The sequence below is a fragment of the Notolabrus celidotus genome, chromosome 10 (assembly GCF_009762535.1).
Source record: "Notolabrus celidotus isolate fNotCel1 chromosome 10, fNotCel1.pri, whole genome shotgun sequence".
In the NCBI taxonomy this organism is placed as follows: domain Eukaryota; kingdom Metazoa; phylum Chordata; class Actinopteri; order Labriformes; family Labridae; genus Notolabrus; species Notolabrus celidotus.
The window spans coordinates 34,191,012-34,210,964 of NC_048281.1; the positions used below are offsets into that span (position 1 = coordinate 34,191,012).

The window sequence follows — 19,953 nt, forward strand, 5'->3', positions numbered from 1 at the left end:
TATATCTGAGCAACTCTGCAGAAGAAGCACCAGCGCATGACCTCGTGTTTGCCAACCCCTTTCTCTTCTCAAGGTCCGGCCTTGTCCAATTAAAGTCCACAGACCCATGCTTGGCGTTGTGGTGGCTTAATGTATCGTGACAATGTATAAAGTGGATTGTCAATGCAAACAAAAGACCTGTTATTCTCCTTGTGTAACATTCACAAGGATGCTGCTGTTGTTCTTCAAATCTTTGTTCTCCTGCACAGGAACATGTCTGACTCATGAAGATCTCCAGCCGCCTGCTGAGACTAAACAATCATCCTTTATATATTTAAAGGACTAATTTTGAGGCTGCATGGTGCAGTCTGTAGAAAATAAGACATATGAAGGGACAATAAGAGCGTGAAGATAAGTGGGAGAGCTGCAGGAGGTCATTGAGCCGTCAGTGCTGCAGAATGGTCCCTCTCTCTAATCTCTCTGCTTCGGTTTTATCTCCTCTGTGTTTGACTTCGCTCTGAGTGAACCCCGGGGCTCCGCGTCCCTGCAGCACGGTTTACCTCCGCTGCTGGTTTTCTCACACGCTGTATTTTCAGCCTGTTTTTCCACAAACAGAACGCTGATAACACGCAGAACACGACAGCCTGTCGCTCCTGTTCCCCGATAAAACCCTCACCGCGACGCTCTCTCGTGATCGCAGACAGAAAGAGGTTCAGGCTGACACAATGAGTGTACAAATATTTACATTTTATTTATTCAGAGTCTTCCACAAAAAAGTATGCAGTCACAAAGAAGGGTTCAAACTCACTGCTGGATGTGTTAGGAGCAGGTTACAGTATGCAGCACTGAGACGAACCCCGAGCTGAAGCTTCAACAGTGGTCAAACAAGAGCAAGGTGAAAGATCTGAGAGGGCTTTTGGCAAACTTTGGTAGACAGAAGTTTAACAGGACAAAAACAAGCAGAGGAAAGAGAGAGGTTTGTTTCTAAGGAGGAGATAACAAATGTTTGAATCAATCAATCAGTAGATGTATCACTGACAGAACGATCTAAACTCTCTGAGGCTGTCAGTCATTTCACAACTTCCTCATCAGCAGATTGAGTTTGACGGCTACCACACCCTTAAAGAAATTTTTAAAGACTTTTAACTTTTAAATAATGTCACTTTCTCACGTCTTAAAACATTTTGGTCACTGAGTGTGAGATTTTAGGAACACTGGGACTCTAACAGGGTCTTAAAGGGTCCTGTTGAGATGATTTCCCGTTGTGCTCCTGGTGGAAAATGTCAAGAAATAAAACATAAACTAAGATCTGATTGTGGTGTTAAAAAATGGTGCATGCAAAAAACTGCAGTTCCTCTTGTGGCCACTAGAGGCTGCCTCCAAAAGTGAGTCAGTCCCCATAGAGCTCCATGTTAAAACTTTACAGCAGAAATAAACATGTTTACAGCCTGGTACAGAAAAAGTTAAGGTCTCTATAGCTCATTCCTTTAATCAAGACGACTGTACGGGCTGAATTTATGTCTAACTCACTTGTTTAAAGTTTTGCATAATTAGGGGCGTGGCCTCTTTGAGTGACAGGTGGGAGCTGCTAGGTGTCACCTCAGCTAATTCAGTCCCTGAACTCAGTCTAACAGGCCTTTTCCACTGTTTACTGGATGGTTTGTTATGTTCAATGAGAAATAACCAAAAAGCTAAGGCCCCAAAAACTGCAGTTCCTTCAGTGTCCACTAGAGGCTGCATCCAAAAGTGAGTCAGTCCCCATAGAGCTCCATGTTAAAACTTTACAGCAGAAATAAACATGTTTACAGCCTGGTACAGAAAAAGTTAAGGTCTCTATAGCTCATTCCTTTATTCAAGACGACTGTACGGGCTGAATTTATGTCTAACTCACTTGTTTAAAGTTTTGCATAATTAGGGGCGTGGCTTCTTTGAGTGACAGGTGGGAGCTGCTAGCTGTCTGCTAGGTGTCACCTCAGCTAATTCAGTCCCTGAACTCAGTCTAACAGGCCTTTTCCACTGTTTACTGGATGGTTTGTTATTTTCAATGAGAAACAACCAAAAAGCTGAGGCCCCAAAAACTGCAGTTCCTTCAGTGTCCACTAGAGGCTGCATCCTAAAGTGAGTCAGTCCCCATAGAGCCCCATGTTAAAACTTTACAGCAGAAATAAACATGTTTACAGCCTGGTACAGAAAAAGTTAAGGTCTCTATAGCTCATTCCTTTAATCAAGACGACTGTACGGGCTGAATTTATGTCTAACTCACTTGTTTAAAGTTTTGCATAATTAGGGGCGTGGCCTCTTTGAGTGACAGGTGGGAGCTGCTAGCTGTCTGCTAGGTGTCACCTCAGCTAATTCAGTCCCTGAACTCAGTCTAAAAGGCCTTTTCCACTGTTTACTGGATGGTTTGTTATGTTCAATGAGAAATAACCAAAAAGCTAAGGCCCCAAAAACTGCAGTTCCTTCAGTGTCCACTAGAGGCTGCATCCTAAAGTGAGTCAGTCCCCATAGAGCCCCATGTTAAAACTTTACAGTAGAAATAAACATGTTTACAGCCTGGTACAGAAAAAGTTAAGGTCTCTATAGCTCATTCCTTTAATCAAGACGACTGTACGGGCTGAATTTATGTCTAACTCACTTGTTTAAAGTTTTGCATTATTAGGGGCGTGGCCTCTTTGAGTGACAGGTGGGAGCTGCTAGCTGTCTGCTAGGTGTCCCCTCAGCTAACTCAGTCCCTAAATTTAACCTCTTAGCTGTGTTTGTGTAATGTGGGATGTTTTAGTGTTTACTGGAGGGTTTGTTATTTTCAATAAGAAATGAAAACACAGCTGAAGCCCCTAAAACTTCAATTCCTTAAGTGTCCACTAGAGGCAGCCTTCAAAAGTGAGTCAGTCCCCATAGAGCCCCATGTTAAAATGTTACATCAGGAATAAAAATGTTTACAGCCTGGTACAAAATCAGTTTGAGTCTCTTTAGCCTATTTCTCGATTTATGACGACTATACGGGCTGATTTTTGGGGGTGTGGCCTATTTAAGTGACAGGTGAGAGCTGATAGTTGACTGCTTCATGTCCCCTCAGCTAATTCAGTCCCTGAACTTAACCTCAGGGCTGTGTTTGTGTTATGGGGGATGTATGGGAGTTTAAAGGTGGCTAACATGGCCTCAGTTCCACCTTTTTGCCTGTTTTCAGATTAGTAGTGGCAGAAACAGAAGCAGTTTTTGGTGCCAAGATCAGAAAAAAACTGACTGAAGACATCTGGATCAAATATTTTGAGACCACTTTCCATTAAATGTAGCATCTCTGAACTTTGGGGGAACATTTCGGCACCAAAGAAGCTCCCTTTAAAATGAGCAAACCGGATCTGCTGATGAAGACGATGTGATGATGTTGAGAGAACCAGAGGAAGAGAGGATGTGGAGTCAGAAACATTGTCAGTCAGAGTTATCTAAAGAGCAATAATCTGTGAAAACATGACGCTGGAATAACTGACTGATTCAATCTTTTGGACTGTTTGATCTGTCGATAATCTGTCAGACCTCTTTGATTAACGGACTCCTTTTTGGCACCAGTAGAGAAAGCTCGAGGAAAACCTGCAAGATTATGAAACGGTTCTGTTTTCTTGGCAGCTCTTAAAAGGATAACTCTGGTATTTTCTCACCTGTGATCTGTTTGTTTTTGTTTTCTGAAATCCCCAAGCTTCATATGAAAAAGGTGGAGAGGAGAGTTAAAAATACCAGAATGATCCTTTAAAGATGAGAGAACATTTGGATCTCTGAATGAAAAGGACCACAGTGAGAGAACCTGAAGAAGAAGAAGTGACTTTTCTCTTTGTTGTACAAATAAATAGAACAGCTTTGACACACGTGACGAGGATATGATATTCATAAAAAGTGTCTCTTCTTTAAAAAGTGTCTTTGTTGGATCCACAGTTTTTAACCAAACAGTCCAAAGTGAAGTTTTATAAAACGCTGTGTCATAACAAGAGTACAAAAATACCATCTCTGCAGACCGGACTATGAAAAGAGTCTGAGTGGAGCCGACAGCCGGTCTGAGCCGCAGCGTCTCCAATGTTTCAAGGTGAGCTGGTGAGAGGGGGGAGAAGGGGAGGGGTCAGATGGCGTAGTCGTCCTGAGAGGCGGGGCTGAAGGCGGAGCTCCGCAGAGCGTCCAGGCAGTTGACGAGGATGAGCGTGCCGGTCAGGTGCTTCCAGCGTTTGGTGATGGGGTTCTTCATCTTGTCCAGTCCCAGGTGGAGTTCCTGGATCACGTCTCGGTAGCTGTCCCCGATCTGAGCCGCCCATGTGACCAGGAAGTCGTACGCTGGCTTCCACATCGCCTGCAGACGGAGGAGGTCAAAGGTCACATGATGTAGTTTGAACATCCCTTGTATTAAAAACTGTTTGAAGTAACTTTCAACTTTTGTCATTGTGTAAATATTCTCATTTCATCCTGAGTGAGATCATTTCCTGCTTCCTCTCCTTCTCTCTGAAAGTGAACTGGATATGTTTGGGTTGAGGATGTCATCTTGGGACTTTTAGGACACATGAATCCACATTTAAGAAACCAGATCTGACTGATTAAGTAAGAAAATAATAAACAGACTAATTGAATAAGTGAGTGATTATTCGTTGAAGCTCCAGTTGTTCATAGGTTGAGATTATTGAGTCATTCCTAGTCTGTAATCCACCCTCACACCGGATTAGCTGCTTAAACAAACTCCATAAACTCAAAGTCCCATGATCCTTTGGTATTTCAAAACACACATTAGTGTTTTGACCTAATTCACACAGATTACAATCCGGCTGTCTTATTACTCTGTTGTGTTAAATACTTGATTCTGATTGGTCGAAACCCTTTTGCAAAGGTTGACAAACACATCAAATTAATCCATGAAGAGGAATCCATCACATTTCATCTCTGCCTGTTGACACTGTGGCAAAAACAACAGTCTCTAGCGTCCTAAATGGATAAACATTGTGGGGTTTTTTTTTGTATTATGCTAACCAACAAGGAGGTTATACTTAACAATACCTTTGATTTATTTGGGGAACACAAAACTTAAGATTGGTGGTTCATGTCTGACCAATCAGCAGCAGAAAAAAGACAAAGAGGAGAGGAGGGAGACGGCGCAGAAGCTTGAGAACTACCGTACCTTTAAAGAAACACTTAAACATTAAAAACAAACCAGTCATGAACACATGAATAATCTGTTTCCTCATTTGATGCCCGTTCCCGGGGCTTTGGCCTCACCTTCCATCCTGTTTTTATAAAGTCACTAAAGTGCAGTGGCAGTTCTGGGGAGGGGCCAACAGGGGCCAGTGCCCCTGTAAAACTGAACCTGGACCCCCCTGTGACCCTCCCCCTCCACACCAAAATAATATTGTACAATAAAAAAAGCTCCCTGCTGGCTCCCCATTCAGCACCGAATCCACTTCAAGATCCCGCTCATCACCTACAAAGCCCTCAACAACCTCGCCCCCTCCTACCTGACCGACCTCCTCAAACGCCACTCCCCATCTCGCCGCCTCAGATCATCAGATGCCAACCTCCTGTCCCCCTATCACCAAGTCCAAGCACCGCACTTTGGGGGGACAGAGCCTTTGTCATCGCTGCCCCCACTCTCTGGAACTCTCTCCCTCCACACATCCGCAACTCTGACTCTCTCCTCTCTTTCAAAAACCACCTCAAGACCTTCCTGATCCAAAAAGCATACTACACATGACCTCTCCCCCCATCCCAACCTCTGTCCCTATTTTATATTTTTTTATTTATGTGATTTATTTTATTTTATTTCTCTAGTTTCACCCTATGTAAAGCGACTTTAAGTATTAAGAAAAGCGCTATATAAATTCTATGAATCATTATTATTATTATCATGTTGAGTGTAAACAGACAAACAGCTGCTGTCAGTCTGCATGTTGATCTAGTACACAGTAGTATATATGTCTAGTATAAAGGGATGCACTGATGTTTTGCCAGTTTGTTCTCAGCCGGTCCTCGTCCTTCTCAGTCTCTTGTGTCAGGGTTGAATGTGTCCCTCTGACAACCCCCTTGGCCCCAGCCTGGCCCCCCCAGTAAAATTGGTCTAGAACCGCCACTGCTAAAGTGTACGTTTTGTATGTAAAATCTGTTTGTAAGTCAGTTTGTGTAGTGTGCTGTTAACTGTCTTGTGACATCCTGTAAATTTAAATCTTGTTGTTTTATGTTTGATGTAAGTACCAGCCTTAGGACTACAGCTGTGCTAATTCCAGCATATTTACATTGAGGCATACTGTTGAAATGTTGATTAATGTGCATTGTCCTAATCAAATAAACTCAAATTAACTCAGAAAAAAGTGAGGTAAGTGAAAGAAACATCAACCAAATTGAAGAAAACAAACCCAAACACGGTCTGGGCTTTATTAGAGTTACAGGACTGACTGAGTGAGACCAAAACACCCACAGAAAAGTCATGAAGAAGACCTCATAAAGGTGCTGCTGTTATTATTTAATGTGTCTGTTAAATATGCTAACGTAAGGATGCTAATGTTTTGACTTTGATATGAATGAGTGATCAGTTTATCATGATTTGATCCTGAGGTTTGGTGATAAGAATCTCTGAGATTGGACTTGTTTGCAGGATAATGTATAGTGAGCAGGTGGTGAGGCCTCTATCTTTTATCTTAAAGACCGACGTACCTCGCTGTCCACCACTCCGTTCTTGTCTCGATGCGGCGCCTCGTACGCGTCCATCTGCTGCCGTGAAACCTTCACCAGCCTCTCAGCCAGCTCCCTCCAGCGCCCCGCCACCTCCACCGCCGTGGTGAGGAGCACGAAGTCCATGACGAGGCGCGCCACGAGTCCCTGACAGTCCATCTTTAGCAGAGCCTGAAGAGAGGGGACGAGAAACTCAGATAAATAACAGAGGACAGATGCAAAGAGAGAGATCCTGGATTCTGCAGAGTGCTAGGACCTGACCTGTGAAGCAGAACCAGATGAGCTCAGACCAAGAGAGAGAGAGAGTGAGGGGATGAGGGTGAATATTTAACCATTGAGGATGTAAACTGAGCAGGAAACTGTGAAGTTTGGCTTCAGTTACACTCCACAGAGAGATTAAAGAGAGTGTTCATGTGCAGGTTTCATTCCTCTGACTGATCCTGGGTGATTTCCCAGCGCCTGCCTCCACAATCCGTCTGTAAATCTCAGCTTTGTGCATTTTTCACATGCTTTCTCTTTCTGCAGGAAACAGAAACGAGAGCCTCACGCTGCGCCGACAGAAACACTCAGGATTCACTCTCCTGGTCACCGACACTGAAACACACAAGTCTGGAACAATCTGAACAACGTCCAATCGTTTCAAACATCCCTGGATCTTTTTCTACAGGTGTTACTCTGAGCCTGGTCCTCACAGAGACAGTTACACACACACACACACACACACACACTCTCTCTCTCTCGTTCTCTCTGATGTACCCTCTGACTCTGAGACTCGGCCGAGCGGAGGTAAATTTAAAGCTCCAGTTTTGGCTTCAGCTCTGAGTTCAGGAATGTTTGGAACGACAGGATGTGGAGGACGGGGGAGGAGGAGGAGGAGGAGGAGGAGGAGGAGGAGGGGGGGCTGTCAGGGTGAGGAATGCAGATGCAGGGTCCAGCAGCCTCTCTGACTCTGAGGATGAGATAACAGATGAGTGGCTGTGGACCAATCAGACGCTCTGAATGTGACTCGACACAGTGAAACAGAGGGAGAGATTTTTTGGACTGTTTGTTTGTTTGTTTCTGAGTCTCGGTGGATGTCGGAGGAAGAGAGGGAACACCTGTTTCCTCTGCTGGATAACAGCCACAGGAAATCCCCGTCAAAATAAAAGGATCTCTTCCTGTCTTACTGCAGGTTAAAGTCTGAGTGTAAACAGAAGAGCTGCTCTGGGACTGGATCTGCTCTATTCCACATTTAGATATGTCAACAAACCAAAGCTGGGTCCAAAAATACTCCTTTCAAAATGTTTAATGACACATTCTTAAGAGAGACGCACTTTTTCACAAGAGTTACACAAGATTTCACTCACTCCAATGTGACTCCAAGACTCCTTAGAGACCTTTCTGGAGTCCCTGAGCTCCCTTGTCTCGTAGGTTCCTCTGGATCTCTGCTGCTGTGTACCACTATCATCTCTCTCTCTTCATCTCCCTCTATCCCTCTCTCCAACACGGTCTCAGCAGATGTGTGTCTAAAATGAGTCTGGTCCTGCTGGAGGTTTCTGCCTGTTAAAGAGACCAGTCAGGGCCTGGGAGGCAGACACCATCTCTGCTTTTAAGAGTAGGCTTCAAACTTTCCTTTTTGATGAAGCTTATAGTTAGAGCTGGATCAGGCTTGGACCAGGTCTTAGTTATGCTGCTATAGGCTTAGACTGACACCCTGGGATCCTGTCTTTCCCTCTCTCTCCTCTCTCTGCCTGTCTCTCACTTTAACTCTTCCTGTCCCATTAAAGTTCCTAACCATAGACCTTTCTGGAGTCCCTGAGCTCCCTTGTCTCGTAGGTTCCTCTGGATCTCTGCTGCTGTGGACGTGCCAGACTCCAGCTGCTACAACTACTACTATCCGTCTCCCCACTATCATCTCTCTCTCTCTTCATCTCCCTCTATCCCTCTCTTCAACTCGGTCTCAGCAGATGAGTCTGGTCCTGCTGGAGGCTTTTACAAGTCTGCTTCAAACTTTCCTTTTTGATAAAGCTTATGGGCAGAGCTGGCACAGGCTTGGACCAGCTCCTAATTATGCTGCTATAGGCTTAGACTGCTGGTGGACCTGACACACTGGGATCCTGTCTTCCCCTCTCTCTCCTCTCTCTGCCTGTCTCTCACTTTAACTCTTCCTGTCCCATTAAAGTTCCTAACCATAGACCTTTCTGGAGTCCCTGAGCTCCCTTGTCCCGTAGGTTCCTCTGGATCTCTCTTGCAGGGACTTTTCAGGAGAAGATGAACTACCCAAGAACTAAATTAGGACCCTGGTTCCTGCTGTTGGAATGCCATGAAAGAGACCAAGCTGACTCAGATCCCCCTGTGGCTAAAACACCAGAGACCAGGCAGTACCTCATGTAACCCTGAAGTCTCCCTCTACAGGTGTCAAACCAAGGAGAGCATAAAACTAGAAAACATCTTAACTCAGGGACTTGAGGACGTATAAATCTTTGGAGCACTGAGCCGGGTTTCATGATTGTAACTTGAGACGAGCTGACCCTGAAAATATTGATGTCAAACTAATAATTCCCCTTCAGGAGTGAGGTGTCACTCTGAGGGTCTTTAACGTCCCAAGGACTCTCAGATCTCCTGTTTCCATCATGAGGTCCGGCTTGTTTGCATGTCTGAGTGTGAAGGAGTTTAGTGGATCTGCTTTCTGGTCTTGCAGTCTGAAGGTTGTGTTTGCTGTAAATCTTTGATGTGTGTTGTAAAGTTTGATCAGGGAGCGAGGAGCGAGGAGAGGAGCGAGGAGCGAGGAGCTCTGTGATTTGAAACCAAACTGCAGCAGACGGAGAGAGGCGAAGATTTCTAAAGAACTCAGAGACAGAGGAGAATTTAATGCTACGCTGCTGTTTTTAAAATGTCAGCTGGTGTGTGTGTGTGTGTGTGTGTGTGTGTGTGTGTGTGTGTGTGTGTGTGTTCTGTAGTTAAATGCCACAGAGTTAGTCTCAGCACTCTGAGGCCCCTGCAGCTCCTCGGCTGCATAAATCAGCTGCTTGTCAAAGTGGGAACAAAATTCCTGCAGACGTTTTTTCCAGAGATAACGTCGACGTGGAAATGAAGCAATCATGTCTGCGGCTGCAAACACACACACACACACACATCCTATAAACACACACACACACAGCTTTCAAACAACCTGAGCCGTGTGTACCAGCCTGTGTGCTCCTGTCTGATGAACGATGTGTTTCTGTTTCTGTGTTTCTGTTTCTCGCCCTCGGCTGCAGACTGACGCCTCGTCTCTGCTCTTCAATCTCCTCTTTATTATTTTTCGATCCCGTCTTCATTTTCCGTCTGGCTTCCTCCACCTCGTCCATCTGCAGCCTCCACTCTCCGTCTGCGGCTCTCTAAACTTTCATTCCTTTTCCAGTTTGGTTTTAAATCTGCTCGTCGTCACCTCCTCGCCTTTTTTTATAGACAGAGGTCAGAAATCAAAACCCTGAAGAGACATTAAACCTTCTGAAATCAGACCTCCTGCAGGCGGCTGTTGTTGCGTTATCTGATTCAAATGGAACTCAAATAACACAGAAGAGCCTTCACTCCTTGTGCAGCAGAATGCAGAGCTCCTCGTTGGCGTTGTGACTTTGTGCTCAGTGAGAACGTGCAGCAGGATGCAAACTTGGCACATTTTCAAGGGGAGCTTTTGCACGAGTTCCTCCTTCTCTCATTGAAGTTTCACGTCTTAGTCTGAGTCGTGCAAAGTTAGATTAACGTCATGAAGCATGCTCTCTGTTTCTCACTCTCCTTATTCTGGGTGTCCTCAGGTAATCTCCACCAAACCCATTTTTATTTTTTTATTTAACCTTTATTTTACCAGGAATATTCCCATTGAGAATCTTGGCCAAGGAAGTCCTGGCCAAGACAGCAGCATAAAAAGTTTCACAAATAGAACAGGACAAAACATACAGCGGCAAGTAACTATTACATTGATTTATAAATGATCAGTGTTAAGCTTTAAAACATGTGCACAAGCTGATCAGATCATCCTTTATCCTAGTTTTGAAATCCTCCAATCGAATTAAACAATCCAGTTTCAGGCGACCCTGAAGCTCAAACCAAGAAGAGGGAGCAAAGACATTAAAAGCACTTTTACCAAAGACAGAGCGAGTCTGAGGAATGACAAAAAGAATCTGTCCATGGGACTGAAGATGACAGCCACTGACAACTTTAGGAGTCAATAAGGAGCATAAATAAGACAGCAGCTCCTGGAGTACGGCCTTATAAAGAAAGATATACCAATGCTCCATTCTTCTGTTGTATAAGGAAGACAAGCCGACCTTTTCATACAAGATACAGTGATGTGTGCGGAAACCTAAACCAGAAACAAACCGCAATGCATCATGGGACACAGAGTCCAACATTTTCAGAGAGGCTGAGGAAGCATGCATATAAAGAACATCACCAGAGTCAATTACAGATACAAAGGTTGCTAGAATGAGCTTTTGACGCGCAGCAAAGGAAAAACAGCGTCTGTTTCTCTAAAAGAAACCCAACTTCACCCTCAGTTTTTTAGTAAGACTCTCAATATGATGATTAAAAGAAAGATTTTCATCTAAGAGAAAACCCAAGTATTTAAATGTTGGGACACATTCGATTTCCTCATTTGTGGAGGTGAAAATCTTAGAGTCATTTTTCACCGTCCTCTTGGATAACTGCTCCAACCCTCTCCACCCTGACCAACTGCCTGACCGGAATTAAATCCTGCATGCAAAAGAACTGCCTCCAACTCAACAGTGAAAAATCTGACCTCTTAATCATCGGCCCCAAATTCTCCACCACAACCACCAACAACTTCAACCTCTCCATCGACAATGCTTCCCTCACTCCGTCCTCACATGTTCACAACCTCAGTATTATTTTGGACTCCCATCTCACTCTGGAACTTCACATCAATCACATCACCAGAACCGCCTTCTTCCACCTTGTCTCGTAGGTTCCTCTGGATCTCTGCTGCTGTGGACGTTCCAGACTCCAGCTGCTACAACTACTACTATCCGTCTCCCCACTATCATCTCTCTCTCTCTCTTCATCTCCCTCTATCCCTCTCTTCAACTCGGTCTCAGCAGATGAGTCTGGTCCTGCTGGAGGCTTTTAAGAGTAGGCTTCAAACTTTCCTTTCTGATAAAGCTTATAGTTAGAGCTGGCACAGGCTTGGACCAGCTCTTAGTTATGCTGCTATAGGCTTAGACTGACACACTGGGATCCTGTCTTTCCCTCTCTCTCCTCTCTCTGCCTGTCTCTCACTTTAACTCTTCCTGTCCCGTTAAAGTTACTAACCATAGACCTTTCTGGAGTCCCTGAGCTCCCTTGTCTCGTAGGGTTCCCTGGATCTCTCTTGCAGGGACTTATGAGGAGAAGATGAACTACCCAAGAACTAAATTAGGACCCTGGTTCCTGCTGTTGAAATGCCACGAAAGAGACCAAGCTGACTCAGATCCCCCTGTGGCTAAAACACCAGAGACCAGGCAGTACCTCATGTAACCCTGAAGTCACATCACCAGAACCGCCTCTTTCCACCTTCAAAATATCCCCCATCCCCGTCCATCTCTCTCCTTCTCCACCGCTGAAACCCTGATCCACTCCTTTATCACTTCCAGACTTGACTCATGTAACAGCATCCTCTACGGCCTTCCTTCAAAACAACTCAACAAACTACAAAGTATCCAGAACTCTGCTCACTCACACCCACTCCTGTGTCCACATCACCCCTGTCCTCCAAAACCTCCACCGGCTCCCTATCAGACAGCGAATACATCTTAAAATCCTCCTCCTTAACCAGACCCCCTCCCTACCTCACCGACCTGCTCCACCACCACCAGACCCCCTCCCGTAACCTCTGATCCTCCAACGCCCACCTCCTCTCCCTACCACCTGACACCAAGCACTGAACCTGGGGGGACAGAGCTTTCTCTGTCGCTGCTCCCCCACCCTCTGGAACGCCTTACCACTAAAGATTTGAAACTGCCCCAACCTGCCCACCCTCAAAACACTCACTAAAACCCTCCTAATTAGAACTGCTTTTAAATGTATTTGATGCTTTTCCATCCCTCCATCTATCATCTTGACCGCTTATCCTGTTAGGGGTCACAGGGGGCTGGAGCCTATCCCAGCTGGCTTCGGGTGGAAGGCAGGGTACACCCTAGATCAGGTCGCCAACCTATCACAGGGCTAACACAGAGAGACAGACAACCATTCACACACACACTCACACCTACGGGCAATTTAGAGTGATCAATCAACCTGTGGGAGGAAGCCGGAGTACCACGCATGCACAGGGAGAACATGCAAACTCCACACAGAAAGGTATGTGCCCGGCCAGGGATTCAAACCAGGAACCCTCTAGCTGTGAGGCAACAGAGCTACCCACTGCACCACCGTGCAGCCTTGATGCTTTTCATGCATGTTTTTATTGATCTGTTGTTTAAAATGATGTTTTTTATCCTCTGTGCAGAGTCTTTGAGTTTTCAGAAAAGTGCTTTATAAATAAAATGTATTATTATTATTATTATTATTAATGACACCTGTGTGAGTGACTCCCCCACTCTGGACCGGTCTGCTGTGAGTGTTTGTTTGTTTACTTGCAGGCCGTGTTGTCCCTGTTGTCTTTGGATGACGGACGGCATCGTGTTTGTGTCTGTTGGATCTCGGTCCTGCAGATGTTTCCTGCCTCATTGTTCTCAAACTAAACAGAAGCTCCAGTCGTGGACCTGCAGGCGCCTGCGGGTCCACGAGACTTCCCAAAATCCTCTGTGACCCTGACCCCCCCCCCCCCCCCCCCCCACCTCTGCACATGTCGCTTTTATCTAATATCTGCTGCAGGTGAATTCAGTGAGAGTGTAATCTGTGTTTTCATGTCAGCAGCAGCAGCAGCAGCTCTACACACAGACAATGAGTGAGATTAATAATTCAGCTTCTTTGATTCAAACTGGAGAGTTTCTCATTCTGTGGTTTTAAACATTTAAAACATCTGACCTGAATTTCTGCAGAGCGATCTCACAGCTGTTCTGATTCTGTCTGCAGCTTCATGTCTGAGTTCAGTCTAATCATTCTGCACACCTCTCTCTCTCTCTCTCTCTCTCTCTCTCCCTCTCTCTCCCTCATCATTAGCAGACTTATTAACCTGTCAGCTCTGCACAGACAGACGTGGACGTGTGTGTGTCAGGACCGTCGGCGTAGACGTATTAATTCATGCGATGAACTTTGAGACCTCAACATGTTAATTCCTTCTTAATGTAAATTAATCATATGACTTTTCCCGCTTCAGATGCAAATGAACACGAAGCCTCATCACTTCAATTAGACCTTTAGAAACATTGAATCATAACGAGCCGTGATGCAGAGGAAGGGAGACGTGTGCTCATGTGAAGGAGCTGCAGAGAGGAGGATGATACTAACTACAGAGATGACATGATATGAAAATTAGCACATTTAATGAATTATCAGTGAACATCAGAAGCACGCTGCAGACCGGAGTCTCTGCAACAACATCTGTCTCCTCACCACACTGTGTTATTATAAAGTCTGATGAACAGCTCGCAGGTCATGTCCCTCGATCACGGCATGTTGAGACGTATTTTCTGCATCATAAAGAGGTGAACTCACTTCAAAACCATCACCTGAGAAGATATTAGATATCTGTACCAGCTGGAAAAACAGGCGTCTTCTGTTGCACCAGGTACGTCATTCATTGTCTTCAAAGGTGACATATCATGCAAAATGGACTTCTTAATGGTTCTCTACCTGAAATATGTGTCCCTGTCTACAAACCCCCTGAGAATGAAAAGAATCCATCCTGCCCCTGTTCTGATTTCTCCACCTTTCTGTAAATGTGTGCTGAAACCAGCCGTTTCAGTTTTCAGTGTTTTTCATACGTCACAACGCCATCCGGTCTGTAACAGGAAGTCAGAGCTCGGAGCTTGTTCAGCCCATAGACTGTATAAAATACAACTCAACCCCTCCTCCGTTTTTCATTCCCTGCACACATGTGTGCTAACAAGGAGCTTAGGAGGGAGGCATGCTAGTTGTAGGCTGTCTTAATAAACACAAAGGTCGGTTTTACTCCCCACGTCTGCAGATTTGAAGATATAGTGGATGATTTTTAGTTTTCATGGAAAAGTGCTAGCGCTAGTTAGCATAGCCACATAGCAACATGTCGTAGCTGTAGCTGTAGCTGTAGCTGTGTACCAAGACACATGTCTACATACTGACAAATAAAACAACAAGAAACACTAAATCTGTGACCAATCCTTCAGAAAGGTCCTGCTGCCTTTCTGGTAGAGGTCGGTTTTACTCCCCACGTCTGCAGATTTGAAGATCTAGTGGATGATTTTTAGTTTTCATGGAAAAGTGCTAGCGCTAGTTAGCATAGCCACATAGCTACATGTCGTAGCTGTAGCTGTAGCTGTAGCTGTAGCTGTAGCTGTAGCTGTAGCTGTAGCTGTAGCTGTAGCTGTAGCTGTAGCTGTAGCTGTGTACCAAGACACGCGTCTACATACTGACAAATAAAACAACAAGAAACACTAAATCTGTGACCAATCCTTCAGAAAGGTCCTGCTGCCTTTCTGGCAGAGGTCGGTTTGACTCCCCACGTCTGCAGATTTGAAGATCTAGTGGATGATTTTTATTTATCATGGATAAGTGCTAGCGCTAGTTAGCATAGCCACATAGCTACATGTTGGTAGCTGTGTACCAAGACACACGTCGACATACTGACAAATGTAATAAACGTATTACTATGCAAGCAAGCCAGTGTCACGAAGACTCCTTCTGCATCTACACATCACGGGCGGTCAAGATACGACACAAGTGTTTATAAGTTTGAAGAGTTTACACACCTCAGACAATAAACCTGTGTCCAGCCTGTCAGTCTGTCCTCAGGGCAAAGCATGCAAATATTAGCCTGCTTTGCATGGAGCACAAAGCGCACAGAGGCCATTGTTAGCCTTTAGTTTTGAAAACCACAGCGGCCTTTCACTGAGCATTATTTCCCGTCCTGCAGTCAAACCCTGTGGAGCACGGAGTAAATGAAGTCTGCTCACGGTTTGACAGTTATCCCCCGCCTGCAGGTACGCTGATAAATTCTGACCCTGCAGGCTGCCATTGTTGTTTTGTCAGCTGACGATCGCAGAGTTTCTGCTGCTGGAGGACAGATCACACTCACTGCCTCTGCTGTTACGAGCACAGAGACGGAGGGAAATGAGTGTGACTTCACGAGCTGCACATATTCCTCCAAACACAGAGAGGAAGGGAAGAGTTCTATCTGCTGTTAACACTCCAACCTCCAATTAATCTACGCTGAGAGAGGAGGTGTAAAACTTTCTGAACACTGATCTAGATTTTCTCCCACTCTTATCTTCCCCTCCACTTCCTCCTCCCCTTCCTCCCCCCTCGCTGGGTGTGGCTCCCCGCTTCTTTTGGAATAATTGACTGAAGTACAGATCAGTCCCTCTCTAGAGATTTGGCCTCGTTCAGGAATGTGGGAGTTATTTCTGAGACACTTTATGAAGAGTGAAGGAGAGGCACGTACGACTGTGCAGAGCAAACACTGCCAGTGCTGAGATTAGAGCTGCTGCTTGTTGTGATGTCCCTGAGCTCCCTTGTCTCGTAGGTTCCTCTGGATCTCTGCTGTAGATTCCTTTTTTGGTCTGTCATTCATCCTTTCCTTCTTTCTTTCATACATTCTTTCTCTCTTTTATTCCTCTTTCCTTTCATTCTTCTTTCTTTCTTTCTCTCTTTCATTCATTCGTTATTTCTTTGTTCTTTCCATGTTTCTTCATCCTTTGTCCCCTTTTCTTATCCTGTCCTTTCCTTCACCATTTATTCTCTTTTTCTTTCTTCTCCTCTCCCTCTCTTCTCTCTTTTCTTAGACCTTTCTGGAGTCCCTGAGCTCCCTTGTCTCGTAGGTTCCTCTGGATCTCTGCTGCTGTGGACGTGTCAGACTCCAGCTGCTACAACTACTACTATCCGTCTCCCCACTATCATCTCTCTCTCTCTTCATCTCCCTCTATCCCTCTCTCCAACACGGTAGGTCTCAGCAGATGTGTGTCTAACATGAGTCTGGTCCTGCTGGAGGTTTCTGCCTGTTAAAGGAAGTTTGTCCTTGCCACTGTAACTTTCTAAATGCTGCAAAGTGCTCTGCTCATGGTGGATTAAGATGAGATCAGACTGAGTCCTGGTCTGTAAGATGGGACTGGATCTTATCCAGTCTTGATGTTGGGTCTTTGTTAATAATGGAGCATAGAGTACGGTCTAGACCTGCTCTGTTTGGAAAGAGTCTGAGGAGAACTTTTGTTGTGAGATTGATTGATTGTTTTGTTTGACTGCTTTTCATTCAGTTCCTGTTGCCCAGCCTAAACCCAGGATAATCCTCACTTTATGGGTCAAAGTTATCAAAGTTATCCCCCTCCTTCAAGTTTGCAACAAAACAACCTGGATTACCTGATCTAATCTTGTTCAGTGATCCCCGTTTGAAGATTTGATCCAATCTGATCTTTTGACGGTCGGGCTCTGGTTTTAGTGTCGAGATATTCTGTGTTCTATTGATGTTGCCACATGAATCCTCTGAGGAAATTAAAGACAGAAGGGATGGAAATAAAGAAATCTATAAGCACACTTGACGGTTTCTGTGTTCACGATCTGCTGATGAAGCTTTTCCTCTGACGACAATCAAAGCTGAGCAGAGAGGATTCAGACGTCTGAGCACAAAGGAGGCTCCGCTGTGCTTTTCATTTGTTTCTCTTTCTTCTATAAATAGACTTCTGTCCGTTTTAAAAACCACACACAGATCGTCTTTGTGCGAGGAGGGAGGAGATGAACATTTTATCTGACAGTTTCTAAATTCGCTCAGCTCCACACACGCTACGAAATCCCCAAAACAAACATATGTGACTGTGGATTAAAAAGCAGATTTGTGTCGCCTCAACAAAGAGTCTGCATGCTTTCTAATTTGCTCCAGTCGTCGGCACAGTAAGCGGTACTTTAGGTGTAATCCTGACAGCAGGAACACAAAAACAAACCTGTATTCAGACATGAATCGTACGGCTCGGACTCCCTCAAAGGGCATATTTCCACTGACCACCTTTTATTATCTCCTCTCTCATACTGCAGTTTCTCTCTAAAAATGGTCCTAACTAGTGTTTACAACCTCACCTAAATTACAGTGTTCCTGCTCCGTGTTACTTCGGCTGAACGACGTCCGTGACCTCTGACAGAGTCTGAGAGGGAGGAGGAGGAAACGCTGACAGAGGAGCAGCAGCGTCTGTGAGCTGTGATTTACCAGCAGACGGAGGGCTCAGCAGCACTCTGTAAAAGCGTAGTTCAAACAGGGACAGACGCGTTAAATGAAAATGAAACTTTAAGTTTTATGAAGCATGAGCTCATAAGTTTGACACAGACTGGAAATGACAAAAGCTGTCAGTGTGGTTTGGCAACGCACAGACTGCAGCGAACAACAATGGAAACCCTCAAATCAGACTTCTAGTGACAGAAGATCCTCGACTGAGAGCTGCAGGGAGACGCTTTGAACATCTACAGCTCAGCGTTTCACTCTCTCTCAGAAAGAAGCTGAATAAACAGGAAAAAAAGAAGATGAGGAAAAACAGGCCTCTTCATCTGTGACCGACACATCTGTTTGGGAAATCCAGAGTCTTTTCTGACTAAGCTGTCCTGATGCACAGACACAGTGATCTGATACAGCTCACAAAGGAAGAAGTGGAACCAGCAAGAACGCCTCTCTATGTATTAATCTGACACGGACATTTTTATTATGTCTACACATCAAATCTAAAAACAGCCAAATGTGCTCTGCCTGCCTTCTCTTGCTACTCCTGCAACCCAGCTCCTACTGCTGTGTCTGATTTTACCTGCGTCTTATGTATCATCACTGATGCTCACTCTGTTCTGTAACCCTGGGGTCTTTGCTGCTGCTCTCCCTGCCTTTGCTTTGCACATGTGCACAATAAACAGAAGAGAGGTGTGCACTCCCCACCTTAGGATTTAGGTTATGGTTAGATCAGACTCCTGTATTGTCACTGATGCCCACTCTGTTCTGTAACCCTGGAGTCTTTACTGCTGCTCTCCCTGCCTTTGCTTTGCATATATGCACAAGAGACCCAAGATAGGTTTGCCTTCCCTGCCTCAGGCCTTGGGTTAAGGTTATATCAGAGTCATGAATTGTCCCTGATGCATGCTCTGTTCTGTACCCCGGGGGTCTTTGCTGCTGCTCTCCCTGCCTTTGCTTTTCATATGTGCACATGAAACAGAAGAGAGGTGTGCCCTCCCCACCTTAGGATTTAGGTTAGGGTTATATCAGAGTGATGTATTGTCACTGATGCTAGCTCTGTTCTGTAACCCTGGGGGTCTTTGCTGCTGCTCTCCCTGCCCTGGCTTTTCATGCATGCACAAGAAAGAGAGGGGAGGTGTTATCTCCCTGCCTCAGGCTTTGGGTTAGATCAGAGTCATGTATTGTCTCTGATGCTCCCTCTGTTCTGTAACCCTGGGGTCTTTGCTGCTGCCCTCCCTGCCTTTGCTTTGCATATGTGCACATGAAAGAGAGGGGGGTGTGCTCTCCCCGCCTAAGGCTTAGGGTTAGGGTTAGATCAGAATCATTTATTGTCACTGATGCTCCCTCTGTTCTGTAACCTGGGGTCTTTGCTGCTGCTCTCCCTGCCATGGCTTTTCATGCATGCACAAAAAAAGAGAGGGGAGGTGTTATCTCCCTGCCTCAGGCTTAGGGTTAGATCAGAGTCATGTATTGTCTCTGATGCTCCCTCTGTTCTGTAACCCTGGGGTCTTTGCTGCTGCCCTCCCTGCCTTTGCTTTGCATATGTGCACATGAAAGAGAGGGGGGTGTGCTCTCCCCGCCTAAGGCTTAGGGTTAGGGTTAGATCAGAATCATTTATTGTCACTGATGCTCCCTCTGTTCTGTAACCTGGGGTCTTTGCTGCTGCTCTCCCTGCCATGGCTTTTCATGCATGCACAAAAAAAGAGAGGGGAGGTGTTATCTCCCTGCCTCAGGCTTAGGGTTAGATCAGAGTCATGTATTGTCTCTGATGCTCCCTCTGTTCTGTAACCCTAGGGTCTTTGCTGCTGCTCTCCCTGCCTTTGCTTTGCATATATGCACAAGAGACCCAAGATAGGTGTGCCTTCCCTGCCTCAGGCCTTGGGTTAAGGTTATATCAGAGTCATGAATTGTCACTGATGCCCACTCTGTTCTGTAACCCTGGGGTCTTTGCTGCTGCTCTCCCTGCCTTTGCTTTTCATGCATGTACG

The 19,953-nt window shown here is 45.4% G+C and overlaps 1 protein-coding gene across 1 annotated transcript in view; it reads right to left on the minus strand.

The window, feature by feature from the left end:
• Positions 1–705: 705 nt before the first annotated feature.
• Positions 706–19,953, minus strand: part of LOC117820745 (SH3 domain-binding protein 4) — a 55,418-nt gene continuing 36,170 nt past the window's right edge. Inside the window, exons 4-5 of the mRNA XM_034694655.1 lie at positions 6,655–6,843; positions 706–4,312 (exon numbers count right to left, since the gene is read on the minus strand). Coding sequence (XP_034550546.1) covers positions 4,088–4,312; positions 6,655–6,843 — 414 coding nt within the window. The 3' untranslated portion in view covers positions 706–4,087. The remainder of the gene's footprint in view (positions 4,313–6,654; positions 6,844–19,953) is intronic.